Source organism: Falco punctatus (assembly GCF_963210335.1).
Source record: "Falco punctatus genome assembly, chromosome: 10".
In the NCBI taxonomy this organism is placed as follows: domain Eukaryota; kingdom Metazoa; phylum Chordata; class Aves; order Falconiformes; family Falconidae; genus Falco; species Falco punctatus.
Window position 1 is genome coordinate 29,670,280 of NC_137590.1, and position 22,698 is coordinate 29,692,977.

The window sequence follows — 22,698 nt, forward strand, 5'->3', positions numbered from 1 at the left end:
CCCCACCAGCTGGTATTTATTACTCTTCAGAAGTATGCTTTAAGAAAGATCTCATTTAGCATAGATGAGCATTAAACACTGCTCTCACAAACAAGACAAGACTATCATACAGAGTAAAAACTTGTAGGTATTTCAGTCTACCAGCTTTTACTGATGAGAACTGCATATTCAGAGAATAAAGTTACCTAAACCAAGCCTCTGGATTTCACAGTCATATACGAACAGCACTAAGACATCTTACAAATACTACTAAAGTTTTCATTTTCTAATTGCAAAGTTAAATTGTATGACAGAGAAGCTGTACATGAATTGTACTGATAGTCACCTGCAACTCCAATACAGCAGTGTAAAAGCTCCCCAACAGACTAATCTATTAAGCCTTTATTAATTTTACTGTATCTCTTCTTTACATGAGGCAGAATAGAAATGCAGAAGTATTCTGCATCCATGCTACAGAACATGCTGTTATTGTGTTCCCTGAACTATTCCAATTTCTCCCAGTTTTCTTCCCACCGTCTAAATAAGTTCTCTTCCCATTCTCAGCAATTCATGGTTTTCCTCCTTACCTCAGATCCAGGTCTTCTTCACATGGTTTCATCCAGTTCTCCATCTTCACAGTTCCACTTAAAATCTTCCACAAGCGCTATGCAGGAGCAAGAAGCAGATCTGATGAGAACTTGCCACAGTATATTCCTGACTCAATGATTTTATTTTCACAACTATAGAGTTAAATAAGTGTTAGACAATATTAAACAAAACCTTTTAATATTAAAATTCAACACTAGTATGAATAGAGCACAAATCGGAAACATTGTTTAAACTATAATTGTTGAAGAGACAAGCCAGTAATTGAAACAGCTCTATTTTTTAGCAACATCTGTCAGCCTAGGTCTAACACTGGAACAGACTCTGACGGCCACATTCTGTTCATTTTAGAATTTAAAACTCAATAGTTAAGCTTTGTCTGTTGGCATCTCTGACTGCAGTTTCAATATCGTATACTATAAGCACGATCAAACTTTATGTACATAAACGATGAAGAACAACCCAAACACTTAAACTAAACAATTATTTACAAGTACTCCAACACAAAAAAAATATACAATAGTCTTAAGAATGGACAACTCAAGAGAACACCAACATTTAAGAGAATGTTATTAGAAAATTACAAACCATCAATAGCCAAGACATTAACAATTGCACTACACTAATACAGAGTCCAAATATTACATTGGTGCATTATTTCAGAATGCACTAGCTTTGAGAGAAAAAATGCTGCCTTTACTAAAATGCAGCTTCGATTTGTTTCACGTAATTGTTTTTAACAAGAAGCCTATTAACACAATAATGATTGTTTTAATGCTACACTTTACAGCAAGAACAACAAACTAAAAATAGCAGCAGTTCCACATGGCACTTAATTCCACAGGTTTCTAAGCTGTGGTTTATGCAATGCCTACAAAGTGCTCCCAGTTGAATATACAAATAAAATTCACAATAAAAGTCTACCTGACATCAGGTACATTGAGTACAGGTGGCCTTAAAGCCTGCCTTTCAAAATTTATTCCCCTTCGCTCACAAAAAAAAAAAAAACAACAACAAAAAAACCAACAACAAAAAAACCACCCACAACAAAAATTGATAACTATCAAAGCAAGGCCCCCTCTCTCCCTCTTAAAGATCATCAGGGATATTACTTATTACAATGCCATAACGCTACAAAGCAGCACACCACTATAGTGGTTAACCCTGGGACGATGTAACATCTAACAGTGTAACTGAAAGGCTTATGGATTAACATCCAGGATCCTCTATAAACAACATAGGAAATGAGTCCATTAACTCAAATGGTTAATACAGCTAATAAGCCATATTATAAAAGTAAAAACTTGCAATTCCTGTAAAACTAGTGACACTGATCAAAGACAGAACAAGAAGCCAGGAACTCAATGCTTCCTTCAATTCCTTAGGCTTCAGATTGGCAGAGATGCTATAGCCATCCTCAGCAGTTCTTTCAGCCTCCATACTCAGTAGATAGTAAGGCTAACTGAGCGGTTCATTTTCTTTCCAATCAGTCGAGATGGTCTATTTTGTGTTGTAGATCTAGTTGTCATTCTGTCAGTGAACAGTGCTCGCTCCTCAGCTGCAGCCTTTGCCATCTGTGCCTTCTTCAGCTCTCTGCAAGACATTGACAGTCACACTTACGCAACAGTATCAGTAAGGACTACAAGCATTTCAAATGCATTACAGCAGTTCAGAACCTGAAGACTTGCCATCAATTTAGGTCACACTAAGACCATTATCATTCGCATCCACCGGTTTACAACCCAGGGGACAGAAGCGGGATGTTCATTACTTGCCTAGATGTTCTTTCTTTTGAACAAGAGAAGGAAATGACAAATTCACACAACTCAGATGTTGAAATCTAGCCTCTTACAAAGCAGCCAAATACTTCAGTTACCAGAACACGATAGGATGTTGTTTACTTTCTAGTACAAGCCGTATGATAAATCACTGAAAACCCAATTACTGAGCTTGCCCAAATGAAGCATTTGACCACAACTGAACTTCTGTGGAAGATTCAGACAGACACACACACACACTTGGATGAACATAGATAGATGAAAATAACTGCAACAGACAAGTCAGGAAGCATTCTTTTTCTTTTGCATACCCACATCAAAAGCTTTTCACCACCTAAACCTTTTTTGCCTAACAAAAATCTGAGCCCAAAACTGCAAGTCTGAATCACTAAGGTAGTACAGGACATTGTCCCCGTGCATCACTCAAGTCAACTATCCTGTTTCAGAGAATTACCAATACTCAGTCTGAGGACTAAAGTTAAAGAAAACTCAGGATAAAACTATGAAATAGTCTGACTAAAAAGCGAAGTTATCTTTAATGAAGGGTTTCCCCACACAGCCGCCTTCTCCTTTCCTTAAATGCTGACATACGGCTAAGTGCAAGCATTGCCCCTATACTCTTTTTCTTCTCCTATCCCAAACCATCCCTCAAAGAATTTTCTGTACCATTAAAAACTGGTATTTGTAATCTCACTTCACATCTGGAGTCCAAAGCAAGATCAAATTTAACAAGCTTGCTGCATATTGGTGTAGGTGTATTTAGTTACGTGGTTTAGTTTAATAAGCTACTCCCATTCTTGTAAGACAAAGCATTACAGTTTACTGCAACAGAATGCGATCAATTTTTAGTCATCTTCCCTGAAGAATTAACATCTGTCACAAATGCACACATGTGCACTCCCACCCCCAACACTGTTACCAGGAAGCGAAGTTTTACAATATTCTTCCATTCTTCCCTAGAAGTCTATTCTCAAATTCTTCCTTCCTCTGAAGAAGACGACAGTAGAAAAGCTGAGTTTCCTCACAAGGATTCCTTCCGCTGATGATTATTTACATACACAAAGGTTATCTTAAATGGGTCAAATGCAGGAGTGTTTTAAAAAAAACAAAATAACCCAGAAATACCTACCTGAACTATTTCATAGGACACTACCCCAACACAACATTAAAAATTACTGTGGATAAGTGTTCTTTTTTAAATCATACTTGGATTTACAGTTACTATATAAGGATGTACTCTACTTGTTTCCAGGCCATAAGTACTCTTCACAAAGTATTAGTTTTGCCAACTTTCCCTTTGACATAACACAAAAACATGTTGTCTTTATAGAAGCAAGCAAGCAACCTCAGCAAATCTGTCCTTGAATAAATAACCTGCACAAGCTGTCTAATTAGTCTTTCTGCAGTCAGTATAATTCATGAGATTATAAAAGATAACCATCGAAAATGGCAGGCCTGGCTACATTCAGACTGTAGCAATGGCAAGATAAGCAGAAAGCAGTGGAGAGAAGCCAAGCGCAAAGTTAACATCTTCATTCAAAACGAGCCAGTCAGAAATTAATTGGTGTTCTATATTCTCTCATAAAAGCCTGCCTATTATGCATAACACGTGCAAGGTCAACTGCAGTGCAAGACTCAGATGACTTCTTCTTAACTTACTCTTTCTCTGAAACTTAAGCAAATATCAGACTTTCCTAAAAAGAATGTCTTCATCAAAGCTTTAATTCAGAGTTGAGCGTTTGAGCAAGGGGTAGGAGAAGATGACCTCCTGATACAAATGATTCTCTGGTAACCTACAAGTCGAGTGCAACACCACTCCTGACGTGCCATTTAATTTAAGTTCAAAACAGCTTATTTATGTTACATTTTCCAACATGTTTCAACGCACAGATGACCTAGGAAAACAGAGGCTCAAATAACAGAAATATAAGTTACACTATACACGTCACTAAAGTACACGTTATGCTTGAAATGTTTTTTTAAAAACTGTAATGTTTTGTATGCCTTGAATACTAATAGCGTAGTTGAGATTCCCTTAGAGTGTTCAAGAAGTTCCTTTCAGAGTTGCATAACCTACTTTGTACTCAGGTGTGTACGCGCATACAGATGCGTGAGCCTCATGCAGAAACACGGAGGGTCCTGTGTTATCACCACCCCGCTATCGTAACTTATTTCCTAATGGGCTTTCATACATTTAAGAACCCCAGAGAACTACTTACTTCTGCAAGAGCGAGTTTTTGAATTTTTCAGCATTCAGTTCTATCCGGAGCTGCTCTGCACTCTTTTTTGCAGCAGAGAGAAGCACTGAATGTTTGACTAGTGCCACAGCTGAAGGCCTTTTCTCTGGATCAGGATTAATCATAACCTTGGAAAAAAGAAAGGAAGGCATTCTAGTTAAGGCCAGTGATACAGAAAGTTACGCTAACCCGGTTAGCCTCTAGTACAAGAGCTCTTACTTTTAATAAGTCTGTTAATTCTTGAGAAAGCACTTGTGGTATTCTAGGTAGCTTTCCTTGTCGAATTTCGTGCCATTGATCCCCATTAGTTGGAAGTGGTTCAGCCCCAGCAGCACAAACAACAGTCAGAGCAAGAGCAAAAATATCTGCTTTTGGCAAGTGAGTGTAGTTCTTGAAAAAGAAAGAAAAATAAATTTACTAGACATACTACCCAGTGGAAGAAGAAATCTAACAGACAACTATTCAGCACTGAACTCATCCATGGTACTATATTCCCCTTTAAGTACTACCAGTGCTCAAGAGGATACCATTTAGGAAGCTTCTCCTCCACCGAGGAGGCAGCAGACAGCAGCTGGTTACTCCGAACCGCATGCAGACCTAACATCGCTGCTTTCCACAAACAGAAGAGTTACCTCTTGCAGGACTTCATTTGCAAGAAAACGGCTATCACCCTCCTCGACTTGTGGACTAGATACTCGAGTTACATGACCAAGGTCACCTGCAAAAAGAAAAGAAAGTTAATTTTCAGAAGATAAATAGACAATGCAATTCTTCCAAGTGCAAGTGTACCGCTTCTCACCTATTTTAAATATGACTCTATCAGATGACCAGTCATCATCATCACCTTCTTCTGAAGTTGTACTTGGGACAGATGTCCTTGATATGAAAATATTACCTGAAAAAGAGCAGAACTGTTAAAAAAAACCCACATTTCTGTTGAATTTCTACTTCATCTAGTTTCACAACAGTTTGCTTTACCCACACAGAAGTTTTAGTTGTATATATACACCCAGTTCATACAGTGAGAAATTATAACTTACTCTGTGCCCTCTGCTGGGAGGGGAGCCAAGCATTACGCAAGCGGAGTCAATTGCAAAAACAGGACCCAAGATAAACTCAACAGTTTGAGTTCGCTAGCCAATTTTATAACTGACATCTTCGTACTGCTATTTAGAACTTCAGTGAAGAATTTACAGTTAGTTAGGTGTGGCTAAACTGCTTGTTTTTCTACAGCAGATTAAATTAACTAAGGAAGTTGTCAATATAGAGTAAAGCAGTTTACAAACTTACTAGGTTTGATATCCATGTGCACCAGTGACATGGAATGAATGTACTTTAAGCCTCGAGCCACCTGAAGTAGCAGGTCCTTCAGTTCTGGTTCAGTAAAATAATGCATATTCCTGTAATTTTCACTTATGGCATCTGCTAAGCTGCCACCTAAATAAACATTAAAGAAAGCAACGTATTGTTTTACATCAAACAGTTGAGAAAGCAATGACAACCTGCTGCCAAAAGTAAGTACAACTGGCTTCCAAATTTGACAGTAAATATACCACCAAGAACTTGCTGGTGAAACACACGAAGTGTAAAATCCAGTGCAGTACTACTCCCCTCCTTATAGACACGTTAAATAATACATTTCTTTTTCTGCTGTAATTGCTGTGCAAATAAACATGATAACAAAACAAGGGAAAAAAGAACCTCTATCCCTCTTCCATATCTCTGGCAGGATACGAACTGTAGCAAAAAGCTTCGGAAATCAGGTCCATCTCCCTTTTTAAAGGAAATCCTTCGTTAATTTTCTCTTATTCTGAATTGTACTGTTGTACAGAAGAACAGTTTTGCTGCTTGCAAATACCTCACTGTATTTCCAATATTCTTGAACACTTAAGACTTTTTGTCTGCAATTTTGTATAGTTTTTGCTTCATGTATCTGGTAACACCTTTTCCAACAGAAAGAAACACCAGACACTTTTGAGACAGCAATGACATGAGCTACATGTAGGTCAGTTATTTCCTGATCAGTGCTAGAGATTTGTAGCAATACCTTCGAAAATAAGGGTGGGTTTTTTTTAAAGTAAGTTCAGAACAAGCAGTAAACTTTACTTACCATTGCAATATTCATTCTGTATAAGCATGTGATCATCTTCTGCCCATGCAGAGTAGTATCTTACTACATGAGAATGCTGTCCCAGAACTGCATGTGCATAGACCTCTCTTAAAGCATTTTGCCTGTTACAGTCACAAAAAATAACAGCACACAAAGTGAGGGGAAATTAAGTCCAATTTCAGCTTGATAGAAACACTTATTATAGTATCGTGCCCCTCTGCCAGCTCAGATTTCAATTTTAAAATCTTCACATTCAGTTCTGTGGCACCTTAGGGTGGACACGTATCTACATCCGAACAGCTAAAATGTTTTAAATTGTATTAAAAGACTAAGTATATGGGAACATCAAAAAATAGGTTTTGTTGCAGGTAATTCTTGAGCGAGCTGCCACTTCAATTACGCACTTTCCAACCAGCAGCAGCAGCAAGCTTTGAGAAGCATCACTGAAGTTTTAGGAAAAAAAATAATGATCATCATAAGCCAGGAGTATGACTGAACTCAACATTCCTAACTTCCCGTGTGTCAGTCTGGTTTGCAATTTTGAGCAACTCAAACTTGTGGAGTTTTGTATTATAACTATTACAACAGAGGGGGGGAAAGAGTAATGAATTGTAAGCTCATTCACAAATGACAAGAAATACTCCAAAAAAAGACTTAAGTAATCTGCATGTCACTCAAGTTGACAAGGATGAGACTTAGTTGGGAATGTTGCTTCTCTTTCATCTCTCAAACCATCATCACTCCAGTTTATTCATATAGTCCCTCCTGCTATTAACACATGTAAGCATTACTCTTACCTTCCAGATGATAAAAGTCACCTGCAAGGAGAGAGGCAGGCCAAGAAGGCTTTCCTCCCCAGTACTGCACAGTATTTTAAAAAAAAAAAAACAACAACCCAATGTAAAGTGACTTAAAAATTGTATCTGTTTTATATTTAATTAAAGTATATTTATACTTTTCTCTTAAATGCCTTCTTTAGACACCAATACAAAGAGACATGGGAGGAAGAAGCATCAAGAGGTGACTTTTAACTTTTAATAGCAGGATATACTCACTCATCCACTGAGCCAGCTAAGGGTTTCTTGGATCGCTTTATTGCATAAATACAGCCATCAAGCCTCTTCACACATTTAAACACAGAACCAAATTCCCCAGATCCGATCTTCTCCAACTCATGAAATTCGGTTGCATACCGTGACTTCATATTACTTTCTGTTATTGTTATCCTCTGCAAAGATTAGGAAGGAAAATACTTTGACCTGCAGATCCACAAGCTGCCAAACTCGATATTAAGTTCTAAAAATTAATTACCTTAGCAGGTCTGATAATTTCATCTTGAGGCTCTCCATCACTTGCTTCCATGTCTTCTCCACAAGAGCTGAAATTCACACCAGTTACTTTTGCAGAAGTAATATGGCTTAAGTAAACTTAAAACTGAAGTCTAGCAGCTGTTAATTGCTCTTGAGCTCTAATTCTCCCATTCCACCTGTTTAACCAAATGCTAGACATTTGTAAGCATAAACTCATAAAATAAAGGTACCATGCTACTATCTTTGTAATTTCTGTCTTCATGTTTCATACTAGTATTTAATGTCTTTTTTTCCCCTCAAGAAAAGACTCTGTCCATACTTCAGTCAAGTAAAAAGAGACCTGTATACTAATCAAAAGATCTCATGCTAAATGGTTATTTCATAACATGCACCTCAAAGCAGAGCTATATTATGCATCACTAACAATTTGCAAGGAAAAATACTTCCACAGAAGCAATTTCTAACAGGACTTCTGCAGCTAAAAGTAGTTCTAAAGATAAGCTTAACAAAGCAAGACACAAGTTACTCACTCATTCCAGTGCGTTCTCTTCCTGCTGCGACACTTTCCTTCAGAGTTGTGAAGGAACATGGAATCAGGAGTGAAGGGATTGATGTTCACATGAGGCGTTTGTCTAATATCTTCTTCTTGCTTCTCTGATTTCCCAACATTCATAAATAGAGAGCCTCCTCGAAGTTTGACTGAGCTGGAACCCATTCCTTGTGCTTTCGAAAGCAAACTCTATTTAAGGGGGAAAAAAAAACAAACCAAAAGGTCGTGGAGGACAACACACTTATAGCCTCAGTATTGCTTTAGACATACAACAGTGGGGTCATGCTCAAAAGCCATCATTACAATACTGTCAATCAAAGTTAGCATGAGTTGTTTAAATCCCTGCATTGCCATCATAAAGAATTCCAAATAAACTATTAGGCTTTACACTCTACACAAAATCAGTTAAAGGAAACATTTAATGTTAAAATAATTTTTTAAAAGACAGGAAAGATTATGGCAGCAGTATTTTTCTGTCTTTAATCATGTCATCACTTAAAACTTCTTGGTCAATTCTTCGTCCATGAAATGAGAACTGATGAAACTGGTGGACCATCCCATGCTGTTGTACCTTATGTATCTGAAAGTCATGGTGATATCAGACATAGGAAATTACCTTTGGTGACTACAAATTTAGGGGGCAAAGGGGGGGGGGGGGGGAGGGGAAAAGGGAGCTAATGAAAGAAAATAGCTTCTCACGGATCTACAAAAAAACTGATCAAAATTTGACAGCACCTGACATCACGCTGTCAGTTCAATACCTGAAACAGATCTTTCTGGTGGTAATTTGCCACAACCAGGCATTTTGCAGGCAAGTGATGAAACCTCTCCCAGTTAGGCAGGGAAGTTCGCACCTGAGTCTCAGACATCCTGGTGAGGATGCCAAGCAATGACTTACTGGATCACAAGCAGGAGTACTGCCTTATCCTAGCAGCACCTTTCAAAATAAAGATGTGACTTCACTAAAGCCTAAACTACCATAGGGAAGCCAGCTCAGTAGTTGGGAATCTCAACATGCACTCCCCAAATCTAGACTAGATGATGACCTTTAATACTGTGTGTGTATCTCAACACACATTTCAGTATTTCCACTGGACACCTTAACCAACTGATCCTTCCAGATTCCAAAAATAACCTTTCCCAAGATAACTCATGTAGAATTTGGGCACCTAATTTTAAGAATCCCATTGAACCGCAGTGTCAAGACCTTGTTTTTTGGTGTCACAATCCACAAGACTCGTTTCTCTGAAGTGTCTCCTCCTCACTCGGTACAAGATCATCACCAATTCTATGGCTTCCGAACACGTACCACTGATTTCTACCAGTGAAACCTCGTTTGATAGAAGCTGTAGAAAACCAATTAACAAGGCTGCCTTCCTCACACCTTAAGTCAGTAGTGTTTTCAGTCTATAGACCCCTGGGAGATTATCCACAGGGATTATCCATGGATTACTTCTAAAGGGCTATAGGAAAAGCAATGAAGAAAGCAAGCCTATTATCACTAGATTTAAATTCGCTATCCGGCGTTTTTACATGAGGGCCGAGTTCAAAAGTTGAAACGCCTTCCTAAAGTCTGTTATTGACAGAGTTAAGAGCTACATACCCCTTTAAGCTTTCAAATCCCTCAGTTTAACAGCATCGGCAACCGATGCAGAAGAGTGCAGGGTACAGCAGCAGCAGCCCCCAACGGGGCGTACCCAGCCCCTGCTGGCAGGAGCAAAACCCAGCTCAAGTTTAAATTCCTGGTTATAAAGGTACAAATACACACAGGACGCTAAAACCCTTAACTAGAAGAGTTTAATGTCTTACTTTCGCCTACCTCGTTCCACAAAATATTGCAAAAGCAGGGTGCCGGTGTATTTTTTGGGTAAGAACAATACCTCTGTAAATACGTGTCTCGGTGTGTTGGGGTAAGGGGCTCGCCCCACGCCCGCCGCGGGGCACGGTGCAGGCCCCCGCCCCGCCGGCAGCCCGACCGGGAGGGCCCGCCGTGCCCCCGCCGTGCCCCGCGGGCGCACTCGGCCGGGCCGGGCAGCCACGCGGGGGCGCGGCGCCTGGAGCCGCCCCCCTCCCCCAGGCCCACCGGCGCCCGGAGCTCGCCCCCCGCCGGTTGCGTAACCGTAACGGCCGGGCCCACCGTCGGGCAGGCGGGGCGGGGCTCCCGCCGCCCCCTAACCTAACCCTCGCGTTCCAACGGCCGGGCACGCCGCCTCCCGCGGCCCCTCACCTTGGGGGTGTGCGGCGTGTCGAAGAGGCGCAGCTTGCGGAAGGTCTTGTGTGGGGGGGTGCCGGGGTAGTCGGGCAGCGGCGAGCTGCACTCCTCGCCCCGCAGCCGGTAGCCGCCAGCCGCCGGGGGCGGGGGGGAGCGCCCGCAGTAGCGGCGGCCCTTGTGGGGGGGCGGCGGCGAGGGCGAGCCGGCCATGAAGTAGGCTCCGGGCGACTTCACCGGCGAGGAGCCGAACCCCTCTTCCTCCCACGAGTCCCCCTCGTCCGGCAGCGGCGCCGCCGCGGACTCCATCTCCTCCTCCTCTTCCTCCTCCTCCTTCTCCTCCAGCAGGGGCGGGTCGCCCCGCGCCGGGGTACGAGCCGCCGAGAGCGGCGAGTCCGCCTCCTGGAAGGCCGAGTCCTCGCCGGTGCTGTTGCCGCTGCTGCCGCCTTCCTCCTCCTCGTCCTCCTCCTCCTCCTCGCAGTCGCTGTGGCCGCTCAGGAACAGCAGCTTCTGCCGGATCGGGGCGGCCACCCGCCGGGCCGAGACCCGCCGCGGCGGCGCCGCCTGCTGCAAGCTGAGGAAGCTCATGGCGGCTCGGTGCGAGTCCCGCTGCCGGCCGCGCCCGGCCGCCCACGCTGCCCCGCTCCCCTCGGCGCTGCGCTGCGTCCCGGCGGCGGTTGGCGGCTCCGCGCGGCGCTGCCCCGGGCACGGCTCGCCTCGCGCCGTTCGGACTCCGCGGCTTTCCCGCGACCGTTACTCACGTGGCGCGCACGCCAGCCAATCGCGCACGCCCACTCGGTTTGAAAACACGGAGGGCGGGGGCGGCCCTACACACGGCCGCGTCACGGGGCGCTTTGGCGCGAACGCCGCGAGCGGGGGGGCGGGGCTCGCCACCCGACACCAGCCCCCGGGCGGCCGCACGAACGTGTCCGCCCGGTGAGGCGCGGGCGCGGCGCCATCTTAGCCGCGGGCGCGGCCCCGCCCAGGGCGGCGGAGCTGGGGCACGGCCGGGGCTGCTCCGCTCCGCACCGCACCGCCGGGGAGCGCGGCGCGGCACGGCACGAGCGCGGTGCACCGCGGCGCCCAGCCGGGTGGTTCTGCCTCCCGCTGGGGCGCGGAGGGAGCGCGCAGACATCCCATGTGCCCGAGAACTAACAACAACTTCCAGGCCGGCTGAAGAGGGCTGGGTGTAGCTAAACCAAAAATATCAGTACAGCCCAAATAAATCCATGCACGTGATTTAAAGCGCAGTCAGAAACACCGGAGCCTCAAACACAGCGCCCCGTGCTGCGGATGCTAACGGCTACCGCTGTCATTGACGGCGGGCGCCATGCACCGGGCCGGCCATCTCCCTGCAGGGCCGCAGCTTTGCCTCTCGCCTTTACTCGTGTCTCGTAGCTCCTCGATGAGGTGCAGCCCAACAAACACACCTGCCCATCTCTCTCCTGTACCAAACCACCTTAAAATGAACCCCTTGGGTAACAAAGGTCCTGGAAAAAACAGGTTTTTCCACAGTCCCAGGAGCCCAAACCAGACCAGGTGTGTGTCCCTGCTGACAGCCCCTCCAGGCGGGCACACCAGCCCCCGGGCCTGCGGCCAGCGCTGGGGTTCGTTCCCCTGGGAGGCATGCAGGTTGCCTGTCCCCTGGGCCTACAGCCAACATGGGGCTTGGCTTGCTCCCCTGGGAGCTGGGGGCACACAGGGTGCTCGGACCCTGCAGCACAGCCCCAGCCTGCCAGCCCATGCCCCCCAACAAAGCCCACCCCTCCTGGCCTGGAGGGCAGCCCCCTCACCTGTTGCAAACAGCAGCACTACCTCACCCGGAGCCCGGAAAGCTTCACAGGTAACAATCTAAACTGAGGCCCAGCCAACAGAACGTAGACATTTGTACACAACCGTGATTCTGTGGTTTGCTGATCTCCTGCTGCAGGGCTGCTGGGCCCCCGTGTCTGTGGGGAGAAGCCTCAGAAGCAACTTTGGCCATGGCCCCAGCTCCCGGGGCTGCAGCCCGGGCACAGACCTGCCTGCTGCTGCCGGACTCGCAGGCCCCTTGCTGCTGCCTGCTGGAAAGTGACACCTGCATCACCAACTGAAAATTATTTTTACCTCTGCTGAGGCCCAAACAACAAACACCAGCATCATTTCCCCACCCTTTTTCACACCAACAACTGCAGCTCCAGGGATGGTAGTATCCCATACTCCTCCTAGCGATTTCTCCTCTTTTTTAACCTGTTCTGCCTGAACACGCCCTGTTTCTTTGTGGAGAGCTGCCACGCAGGGCAGCACAACTGTCCCCAACAGCTCTCACTGGTACCTGCAGGGACTGAACCAGCAGAGTGTGAGAGCAACCGCCTGTGCCACCAGTACCATACGAGCACAAGAGTGTTTTAAACTGAGCAGAGCAGCCATCAGTGTAAGTCTGTACTCACACATGCACCCTGTGCCTGCGCAGTGAAATGGTTTTTCTCAGCGAACAGTCACCTCGAGACATGTGGGTCACTACCCTTCTCTCTTCTAAGGCCTACACAGAAACATTTATGTTTAAAGATCACATCCTTACATATTCCTCACATTTCAATGGCCTGAAAGCTTAAGACAGTTTTTGTTTTCAGGACAAGCAGTGGTGACCCATAAAAACACAGTTCTTCAGATTATGGAAACCTCCTGAAACGTTTCAGAAAACTGAAAGCAGCCAACATAACCTATGAAAACAGGACTGGGCAGCATTTACTGAGATACAGCTACATCAAACCAAGTGCCATAAACAATGCTTGGCATGCAATAATTTAGAACCACAATAATGTCCAGTTAAAACCACTACTTTTAAAAACTGAAATGCACTCTGTAGCAAGCACTAACTGAAGCATTCAAGGTTTCAAACAGATGATGTAAGAGAAGCCTATTAAAAAAATACGACCTCCATCTCTTCTCTCAGTTAACAGCCCACAGAGGGAGATGCAAATGCAGTTCCTAGTAAGCGACTCAAAATGTCCCAGCCACTAGCTGTGGCTTGCTTCAGTCATATATGAAGTTTCCTTTTGTCTAAAAAAGATTAAAGAATTTAAGCTTTCAATAAAACCTTCCCCCTGAAATGTCAAAGCTGCAGTTCCCTTCCCAAATTCAACCTAAATATAACTGGTGCTGCACTCCCCTCTGGAGCTTACAGACACAGGTATTTAGTGAAGTGACAAACAAATTCAGAAGCCCTATTGTATAGACTTTAACAAATGAATTGCTAATCACTGGAACAGTTTAACTGGGACAAAATCAAATGGAACAATTCAGAGTTCCTACAGAGAAGGAACTGAAGAGAAGACAGATAGGACAGAAAAGGAAAAAAAGAACAGAAAAAGAATGAAACAGCAGTAACACAATTGTCTTAAAAGAAAGTTTATTTCCAAACTGAGATCAACTAACAAAGGGAAGTACTGAATAAATGTGTAACTATCACAAAACACGTAATTCCTATATAAGGACCACATTCATAGGCTCTACATAAGTGCTGTTCTGAATTTGCATCAGTTGTTATTTTGCTGTAGTATGACAGGACCATAAACGGTTGTGTTGGAGAGAAAATAAATTTCCCCTAGACTGAGTGTTGCAACCTGGCTATTCTGTCCAGCACCTGTCCACTATAATTATCATTAGGAGGCCTACAAACAGCCTGACTAAAAAGCACCACAGAGCCAATTCCCTTAGACAAAGATCACACTAGCAATGGACATCATCACGGGAGGAAGAGTGGTGAGTGGGGAACAGCTCTGCAGGCTTCCACTACACTGTACTCTCCAAGGCAAATTCATCCCAAATTTTCTGAAGCTGATTAAATTGCACCTTTGAGCCTCCATAGATCTTGCAAACTAAAGCCCTGATCCTCCAAATGGGTGTAACAGCACATAAAACCTGATGTCCAAGCAGTGCCTGACTGGTATTCCTACAAATTTGAGTGGTTTAAGAATTTTCAGGATATTTGTAAAATTGGCTTGTTTTTTCTATAATACTTGCTTTTAAATAATAAAAAAAAAAAATATCAGTCTAGTACACTGAAGGTTTTGCTACCAGAAATATGTCTGAGGCAGCACGCACTCACTGTCAAACAGCTGCTTTTAACGAGGAGATTTCAAGCTCAAGCTTAAGAGAAACCCTTGTTCCTTCTTTTGCAGGTAGCAGGGGAACCCAAATAATGATGAATGGGAAAGAAATGGAACAATAGCCAATTTGTCTAGCTGTCAGAGGAAACTGCCACAGAAGTGGATACACTGCCACCCTGTCAGGATTTCCTGCATTTCTTTCTTCTGGAATCCCCCAAAACCACTTTGACCAAATTGGAAGAGTTCTGCCAAAAAGCAGATGAAACCCATTCTACATCAGCCAGCATAGCTGTGAAACCATGATGAGTTTATATTCTGAGAAGGGTAAACAACAGAATGAAAAAGCAGAAGAGGAGGAAGGTCAAGTTAATTACATGAAAACCAGAAACACGACAGTCAACCTGTGCCAATGCTGTTGCTGGAGAACCGAGAGCAGGGACAGATCTGTGCTACTCCCAGATTTACTCTTGCATTTCAGGAGCTACTTAGGGACCAGCGTGAGTGTGCTTTTCACCAGTGCTGGTGATGGAGTTCCAGTGTTCATGCAAGACTTGGCATATACAGGGCTAACAGGTCTTAGTGGTAGTGTGCTAACTAGGATGTGTTATCTACAGGGCAGACAGCTTAAAGATGAACAGTTTAAAGATTATTTTACCTGGGATTGTGCTGCTAAACTGCTGATGTTAGCTGGCAACTTCTTTTGTTTCATTACAAGGTCCAGAGTTGAATGGGTTCTCCATCAAAGGTGGACTTTTTGTCCAAAGACATGCCTGTAGCTGATGCTGCCAGTCCTTTTACTCTTTTTAGCCTACAGTCTGCATGCAGATAGAGCATTTCTCAAGGATGTATTCACCCAGGAAGTGTAAATAGTAAGAACAAGAGAACAAGGTGGACAATAGAATGGAAATTTTGACAGCACCTAGGATGCCTTCCAAAATAAAGAGCAGCTTCTGGACCCAAAATCTGGGAATTTAAGGGAAGACCTGAAGATACTCAGAAGTTACAATGTAAAGGTACATTTAAAAAGCACAGGATTTGTCAAGCAGTCATGTACAATTCAGTATTTCTCCACGACTATGACAGCACACATTCTAATCAGTTTTTAGTGAGTCTTTTTGCCTGTATGCTTGCCTTTTAACACTTGAAAGCTCTGCTTACAAAGAAAACGGCAAAATAATCTGTTCCCTACAGTTGTATTCAGATCAGAAATTTCCTCCAACTGTCCTAAAAGTTCAAGAGACAGAATGATTGCCATGACTGAAAACAGATGCAATTAGAATGCCCCATCCCTGTGCTGATGTGAAGTTAAAATGTCAGAATAGAGCAGAAGATACTGATTCTGCAATTAAAAACCTTAAAACGTCTAATGCACAGAAACTAAATAGTCACTACCAATACACCAGTATCACTAACCACCTTCTTTTTTCTCCTTCAGGGAACATGCAAAACCATTAAAATAGGTAATTTTTAAAAAATTTACTCCTATTCATTTTAATAATCTCTTATGCATATCATTTAAGGTCAGACATTTTGCAAACATTTTTAGAGATGCAGATAGAAGCCTAGTAAAGAGTTTCAAGAAGCTCAGCCACGTTCTTCCCAAACCTTAGGAACCTACATACATTGAAAAATCTGTTTCTTATTGTCTTGAATGTATCAGTTTAAAACCAAAAAGTGGCTAATCCTGCCTGTCCCGCAAACCATTCTTGTACTCTCTGATTTTTAGTCATTACAACCTATATGCAAATCGGAATTAGCTCTACACCAAAGCAAAAAGCCTCCTGGAGATGCAGCTTTGGAACATTGTCATTTCTCCAGGAGCTTTCTACAGCCGTGTGGTAGTTTCTGTTATGCCAGCAGACCTGCCAGATGTTAGGAAGTTGGCTTCTTTCCCTTGTCTTGACTAAGATACCTGCTCAGAAGCCTCTCAGCCAAATACTACAGAAACAAGTAGTAACACCACAGAGAGTCTAAAACTCCCCAGAAAAATAAGTAAAATACAGCAGCCCATCAACATAAAGGCTGGTGAGGGGTTTAAACAAAGGAAAGAGTAAAATGCTGGGGGTTTGACAGTAATGTAAGACATTTTTTGTTACAGAAGAAGTTCCACACAATCACTTGCTGCCATTCCTTAAGAGTAAAATACAAAAATAATCCAAATAAAATTTCTTACTACTTCAGAACCTGAGATGGATGGGATTTAAGGGGGTCACATTTCCATTAGAGATAAATATACAGACAAAATGTGTAGGACAAAATCCTTTCTTGTTGATATAAGCTTGTATGTTTATTGGGGTAATTGAAGTCTCCCTTGAATATAATCCTCAGTTGAAAAAGTCTGGTATCACATTGCTGATAGGGTTAGGTGTCAACTACTTACTGCTAATGGTGATGGTCTAATTAGATTACATTTTCCTTTGGCCAAGTGAACTTTACTAGCAGAATGAAAACCAGCATCAAACTGCTGGCAACACTTAAGCTACATTATCACAAGGAGGAAAAATACTTGTTTCTATGCCTTACTTGGAGTGTAGTTTATTTACAACACATGAACTGGAAGTGGCCCTTCATTCTTTGATCTCTTGTCATAGGGGTCTAAAAGGTTTTTATCAATGGAGCGTAAAATACTTTTAGGGGATCTGGTGTTCAAATATATATTACTCTGCAAGAAAAAAGTTTCTATCTAAAAAATTAATTTCAACGACCAGCTGGAGTTTGAATTTATGCACCTGCAAACACAAGGCATGTGTTAATTTCTATCTTGTTCAAGACAAAAATTATGCAGGCTGAATAAATATATTTTTGAAGTTCTAAAGGAACCCTTCATTTCGAGTCTCTTAACGCCTTACTGCTTAAGAAAATCAGTTTGCTTACCACCCATTAGTGAAAGTTCATCTGTGCTACATTTGAAAATTACACAGTAAATTTTAAGAGCATTTGATTGTTTTCATTCAATGACAAACTAAGAGTGACTGAAATAGGTTTGTTACAGGGCACTTCCACATCTTGGTAAGTAGAAGCTACGGTCAACCCAAGGTGTGCAAGCTCACTAACCTCAACAGATGTAGTGCTGAAGCTGCCAGATTCAGAAAACCTCTTCATCGCATCCTTACTCCATACCATCTTTTCCTGGTGGCTAAATACAGGTTAAATAGCTTCCTGCCCCTGGGGAAGGCTCCCTGACTCAGCACTAGTGAGAAGTACACAGCATGCGAAGCGATTTTTTCTGTGTTCTAGTATAGCACGACCATCAAAGAAACCAGAGCACCCAGTCAAACAAATTACTCCTGGCAGTATTTGAGGGGTTACGAGGGTTAGGAACTAGAGTAAAGTTCAGGAAGAACCGCCGTCCAAGCTCAGACATTTTGTTTATCTGGACTATCTAAGCAGCCACCACGTGCCTCGTCTCCGGCACTGTGCCTGAGTACCTCTGGTATCGGTCAGCTGGTTGCTGAGATTAATTAAACCATCAGGGATTATGGCTGTTTACAACTCTGTCGTCAGGCTTCAGGATTCTCTCTTATAAAAACACACTCTTTCAGCGTCAGCCTATTCAAGTGTGCTTTGGCATTAGCTCTTTAGGGTAAAAACTGTCCTATTGTTATGCGTAGTGTGTCTGGCACAACAGGTCATCAGCCCTGAGCACCAAAAAGAATGGTTTCTCTCTTTTTACTATCAGGAGAGGCACTGAACTACAGTAAAGAAAAGCAAAGCCCAAAGTGGTGAAAAACTGTAGAATCATTTAAAAGGGTAAAGTTGACTGCAAAGTCTAGAGAGGTTTTTGTTTTACTCCTTTAAAGGAGGAGTTGGTGTAGGCCTGGAATTCAAATCTGAAAGAGAAGTTGTGACTGTGAATGATGGAAATGTGGGAGCCAGTTTGTAAGAGGAAGCAATATACTGAGTTGCTTTACTTTACAGGATTCCTCTTTCAGAATTTATTTCCTTCTAGCATGCCAAAGTATTCCCTTTAAAACAGAACTTTCAAAGAGAGGAGTGAAATATACCGGGAAAGGACAGAGATTCCTACTGCCACACGCCCAGTCCTTTTTGCCATATTGTTTCCTGCTCTTGAAGTCCTTTTTGCCACTACTCCTACCTAACCCCATTTAGGTCTAATCTCCACTACAGGTCCTTCACCAACACGCAGTATCAGGTTGCCAGAACAGCACCTTCAAATCCGGTCTGCATGGAAGCAGCGAGGAAAATCATACAGGTCTCTCCACTCTGAAAACAAGTCTGTTATGAACACGGGCCTCATAGCTGAGAGGCCTGGCTTATTTATTCAGTAAGTATATTTTCCTTTACAGGGGTAGCTAGCACAACACAGAAGCATAACCTTTGACTTGGGAGTTTCGCAAGAATAACTGTCAAGAGAAGTAATGTTAAAAATACTGCAGCTTTTCCTGGCTGAGCTCGTTCTGAATGCCTTGCAGCAAACCAGCTAGTATGAAAAAGAAAGAATACTCACATTTTTACAGTGGTCAGAAAACATCCTGGGAAACGAGAAGAAGTAAGAACTGGTTATTTCTTTGCTAAGTCAAAGCCACCATTCCAGCCACCGTTTCCAGAAACTATTAGCAATGAAATTTAAGAAAAAAAAATCTTGAACATTCATGTCAAATGATACATCTTTAATTTCTAAAAGGTGATAAGTACTAAGAAACTGATCTAGTTGACAGGCAATTAATCCTCCTTGCATAGTACATTTATCTCCATGGGATATAAAGAATTACAACACTTCAGGAAAACTGGCACCTAAGTGAGCAAGCAGCCTCAATCCTATACAAAAGTTACAGACAACCTCAATGTTTCCAGGTTTGACTTTGTAATGGATCCAGAGAATAGTTTTTGCTTTGTCCACATCTATCCCACAGTACTGTATTCTTTCATTGCACTTTTCAGTTGGCCATCTGTATGAAAAACATAAAAGGCTGCAACCCACACTGAGAGAGTAATTCACAATAAATCAGCTTCACTCTATTCAAACTTGGCCTTTTTGAGGTCAAATACCTCAAGGTACATAGTTATGGACTTCATTTTTCATGTCAAATGTGTACCTCACAATACTTATAAAATGATTACTTGATTAACACTTCATCCAGAAGATGTTTAATCCTTCCCTTGAGAAGGTAAAAAGTGAGGCTTCAGTTTCAGAGCGCTCTTGACACTCCTCTAAAATAAGCACTAAACTTTACATGAAGCCAAAAAATTTTAACTTGCTTAACAAGCTTACTAACAAGACAAGAGTTTTCATAAAAAAAAATAAAATTAAAGTTATGTTTTACTGTATGTTAGACATATCTACAACAGATTTTTTTCCTTTACAGAATGATAGGCAGAGAGGAGCATTGTACTTACATCATCATTAATTAATCCCTTTTTTCTAGTAACTTGTGTCCTGATTTTCAAAAGCACTGATTATCAGCATATCCTAGGTATTGAATGGTGTAGCAGCAGGCACTCATAACTGTTGAAAATAGACTATTAGTACTTGTACTAATGCTGCAAATGCACCATTTGAAAATATTCCTCTTAAAAACAGGTAGTCAAAATTGGTTGACTAATTACTATTTTAATCATTCCTGTAGTGGTTTAGAAGGTTTAAAATAACTATTAACACTAATGACTTAATACACTATAGTGGATTATGATGACAATTAGTATGTCAAAAAAATCGGGTTTATGATAAATAAACTTTGGAAAAAATTTATACAAGGCCATAAATAAATAATTTGAACTTCAGTCTCATTAAAAAGCAAAACAATACGTCACACAACAATATCATCCTATCTAGACAATACAATCTTGCTATATTTTATTGCATAATAATTTGAGAGTAACATCTTAAGTAAAATATGTAAAGAAACAAAATCATTAGATTTACTTCCTTTAATATTGAACAACCGAAGTTTCTCCTTTGTACATAATCCAATTTAAAGATAATATAATTAGCGCTTCCAGCATTAACAGTCTGTATTTACAATGAATGAGGTGGGGTGGATAATCTAAAGAGTATTCAAATCTGTATGAAACAAATCAAAATACAAAGATTTACAGTAGGCTCAAAATCCAAACTTTTCCATTTATGGAATGCAATTTAAAAGGGTTTGTCGTCTTTATTACTTGTAAGGGTTCCTGAAATTATGACTTTTTAATAGTATTTTAAACATTTGAAATCTTCAGCAATGCCTTCATTATTTGTACATAACATTAAAAATTAATTTCAATACTCCTATGCAATTTTTCACTTGCTTGTAGACCAGTCTGAAATCTGATGAAAGGATAACAAGGAAATTTACTATATAATCCTAATTCCATATTCCTGAATATACAATGGTTGGAAGTAGATGATGTCAGTCCATTCCAAGGCTTATGTACACAAAACTTACAAAATGTTGTTCTCTCTTGCATAAAATGTGTACACAATATCAATGAGTAGGGAACTTCAAAGTTTTTATGGGTAGCTGCTGGCATGGACCTTTGTTGATTGAAAATAAAATACCTTTCACGCTATTGTTCTGGTAGCAGTTTTAGAAGTTAATCATCAATCCCTGGTGTTTCACCCTGTTGTATTCTGGAGGCTATTCTAATGGCTTCTTCCAGAGACTGTTGTTCTCCAAGCTGAAACAAATGCATTTAAACATCAATAAATCCAAAATGTTACATATGACTACAAATGTAAAAAAAAAAAAAAAATTAAAGATGAAACCAAAGATCTATATATGGATCAATACTTTAGTACAAGTAAGTGTGATCAGTATTGTCACACCTCTTCTGGGTAATATATACCAGCAGCTATCTAATCAGCATGACAATTAAGATAGCTTCTGATAGCAGATTAAACTGAGTTTCTATGTATCTACCGAATAAATTTTCTTCAAAGAACTGCTGCACGGTAAACACCTTTCATGACACACATAGTAGATGATGCTTCAACTTGGCAGATTTAACAAAGCTCAGATAAGGCTTTCAAAAGTCATGGTGGCTGTTGAATTACATTTTAACACTGGTAAAGCAAACACACACAACTTCATTTTTCTTAACTCTCTTGCAGAACAGTCAGCTCTTTGGACCACCAAGTGACATTAACATATATTAAAAAAGTGTCCGTTTACTGCAGAATCCTGACTATAAAAAAAGCAGTCATGATGATACTGTTTGATTCTACAGTAGTTCAGAGGAAATTTTCTTGCAGTTGCAACTACAATGCCATAAATGTATCTGGCACTGCCAGAAGCAACATCAGCCAACCCGGAATAAAGAGAACTGGACAAACTTTGGGAGAGAATCCATGGAGTTTTCTAATATGTACACCATGAACATATATATGCTGATGAGAATACCAAAGACAACCTCAACCTAACCTAACAAAAATGTAAAGCTGGTCATTACCTATTGGCTCAGAAGAAAGATGTATGAGAGTGTGAAAAGTAAAACCCGATTATTTGACAGATGGATAGACCTAATGGGACAGTTCTAAATGTGGCTTGTAACTTGTTTTCACAGTCACCGGATATCACGTTCTGGAGCCACTCAAATCAAGAGCAGCTCTGTTACCACCTCTGTAACACTTCAATCTGGCTGTCAGGCCATTGGTTTCTAAATACTGATAGAGCCAGTAGATTCATTTATTAGTATCAAAGAACAAAAGAAAAACAACCAACATCTCAGGAATAATTAATAGTATTTAAAATTTGAATTCTCTCTCTTCTATTTGTATTTTATATTTTAAGTTCACTTAATATAAAGTTACTTCACCAAAAGCTTCACTGCTGGTAACAAAAGAGGGGCATGTGTAGAGAGTACCTATGTTTATCTTTCACTCAAA

At 41.7% G+C, this 22,698-nt stretch overlaps 2 protein-coding genes across 9 annotated transcripts in view; both read right to left on the reverse strand.

The window, feature by feature from the left end:
* Positions 1 to 748: 748 nt before the first annotated feature.
* Positions 749 to 20,335, reverse strand: WEE1 (WEE1 G2 checkpoint kinase). Of its 2 annotated transcripts, XM_080404721.1 has the most exons (12): positions 20,229 to 20,335; positions 19,339 to 19,363; positions 8,551 to 8,759; positions 8,022 to 8,088; positions 7,766 to 7,938; positions 6,711 to 6,832; positions 5,891 to 6,037; positions 5,400 to 5,495; positions 5,233 to 5,318; positions 4,820 to 4,990; positions 4,583 to 4,728; positions 749 to 2,178 (listed from the first exon to the last, which is right to left on the reverse strand). In XM_080404721.1, exons 1-12 carry the CDS (start codon positions 20,234 to 20,236, stop codon positions 2,028 to 2,030), a joined length of 1,401 nt encoding a protein of 466 aa, XP_080260847.1. In that variant the 5' UTR covers positions 20,237 to 20,335; the 3' UTR covers positions 749 to 2,027. The 2 variants fall into 2 exon arrangements, with proteins under 2 accessions (XP_080260847.1, XP_080260846.1); XM_080404720.1 differs by lacking the exons at positions 19,339 to 19,363; positions 20,229 to 20,335 and adding an exon at positions 10,798 to 12,951.
* ZNF143 (zinc finger protein 143) overlaps positions 19,423 to 22,698 on the reverse strand; it is a 44,121-nt gene continuing 40,845 nt past the window's right edge. For 5 of the 7 annotated variants that reach the window (XM_080404727.1, XM_080404722.1, XM_080404724.1 and 2 more), the window contains one exon: positions 19,487 to 21,491. In XM_080404727.1, coding sequence (XP_080260853.1) covers positions 21,408 to 21,491 — 84 coding nt within the window. In that variant the 3' untranslated portion in view covers positions 19,487 to 21,407. Of the gene's footprint in view, positions 19,442 to 19,486; positions 21,492 to 22,698 lie in introns of those variants that run through there. The other 2 variants (XM_080404726.1, XM_080404725.1) reach the window with 2 other exon arrangements.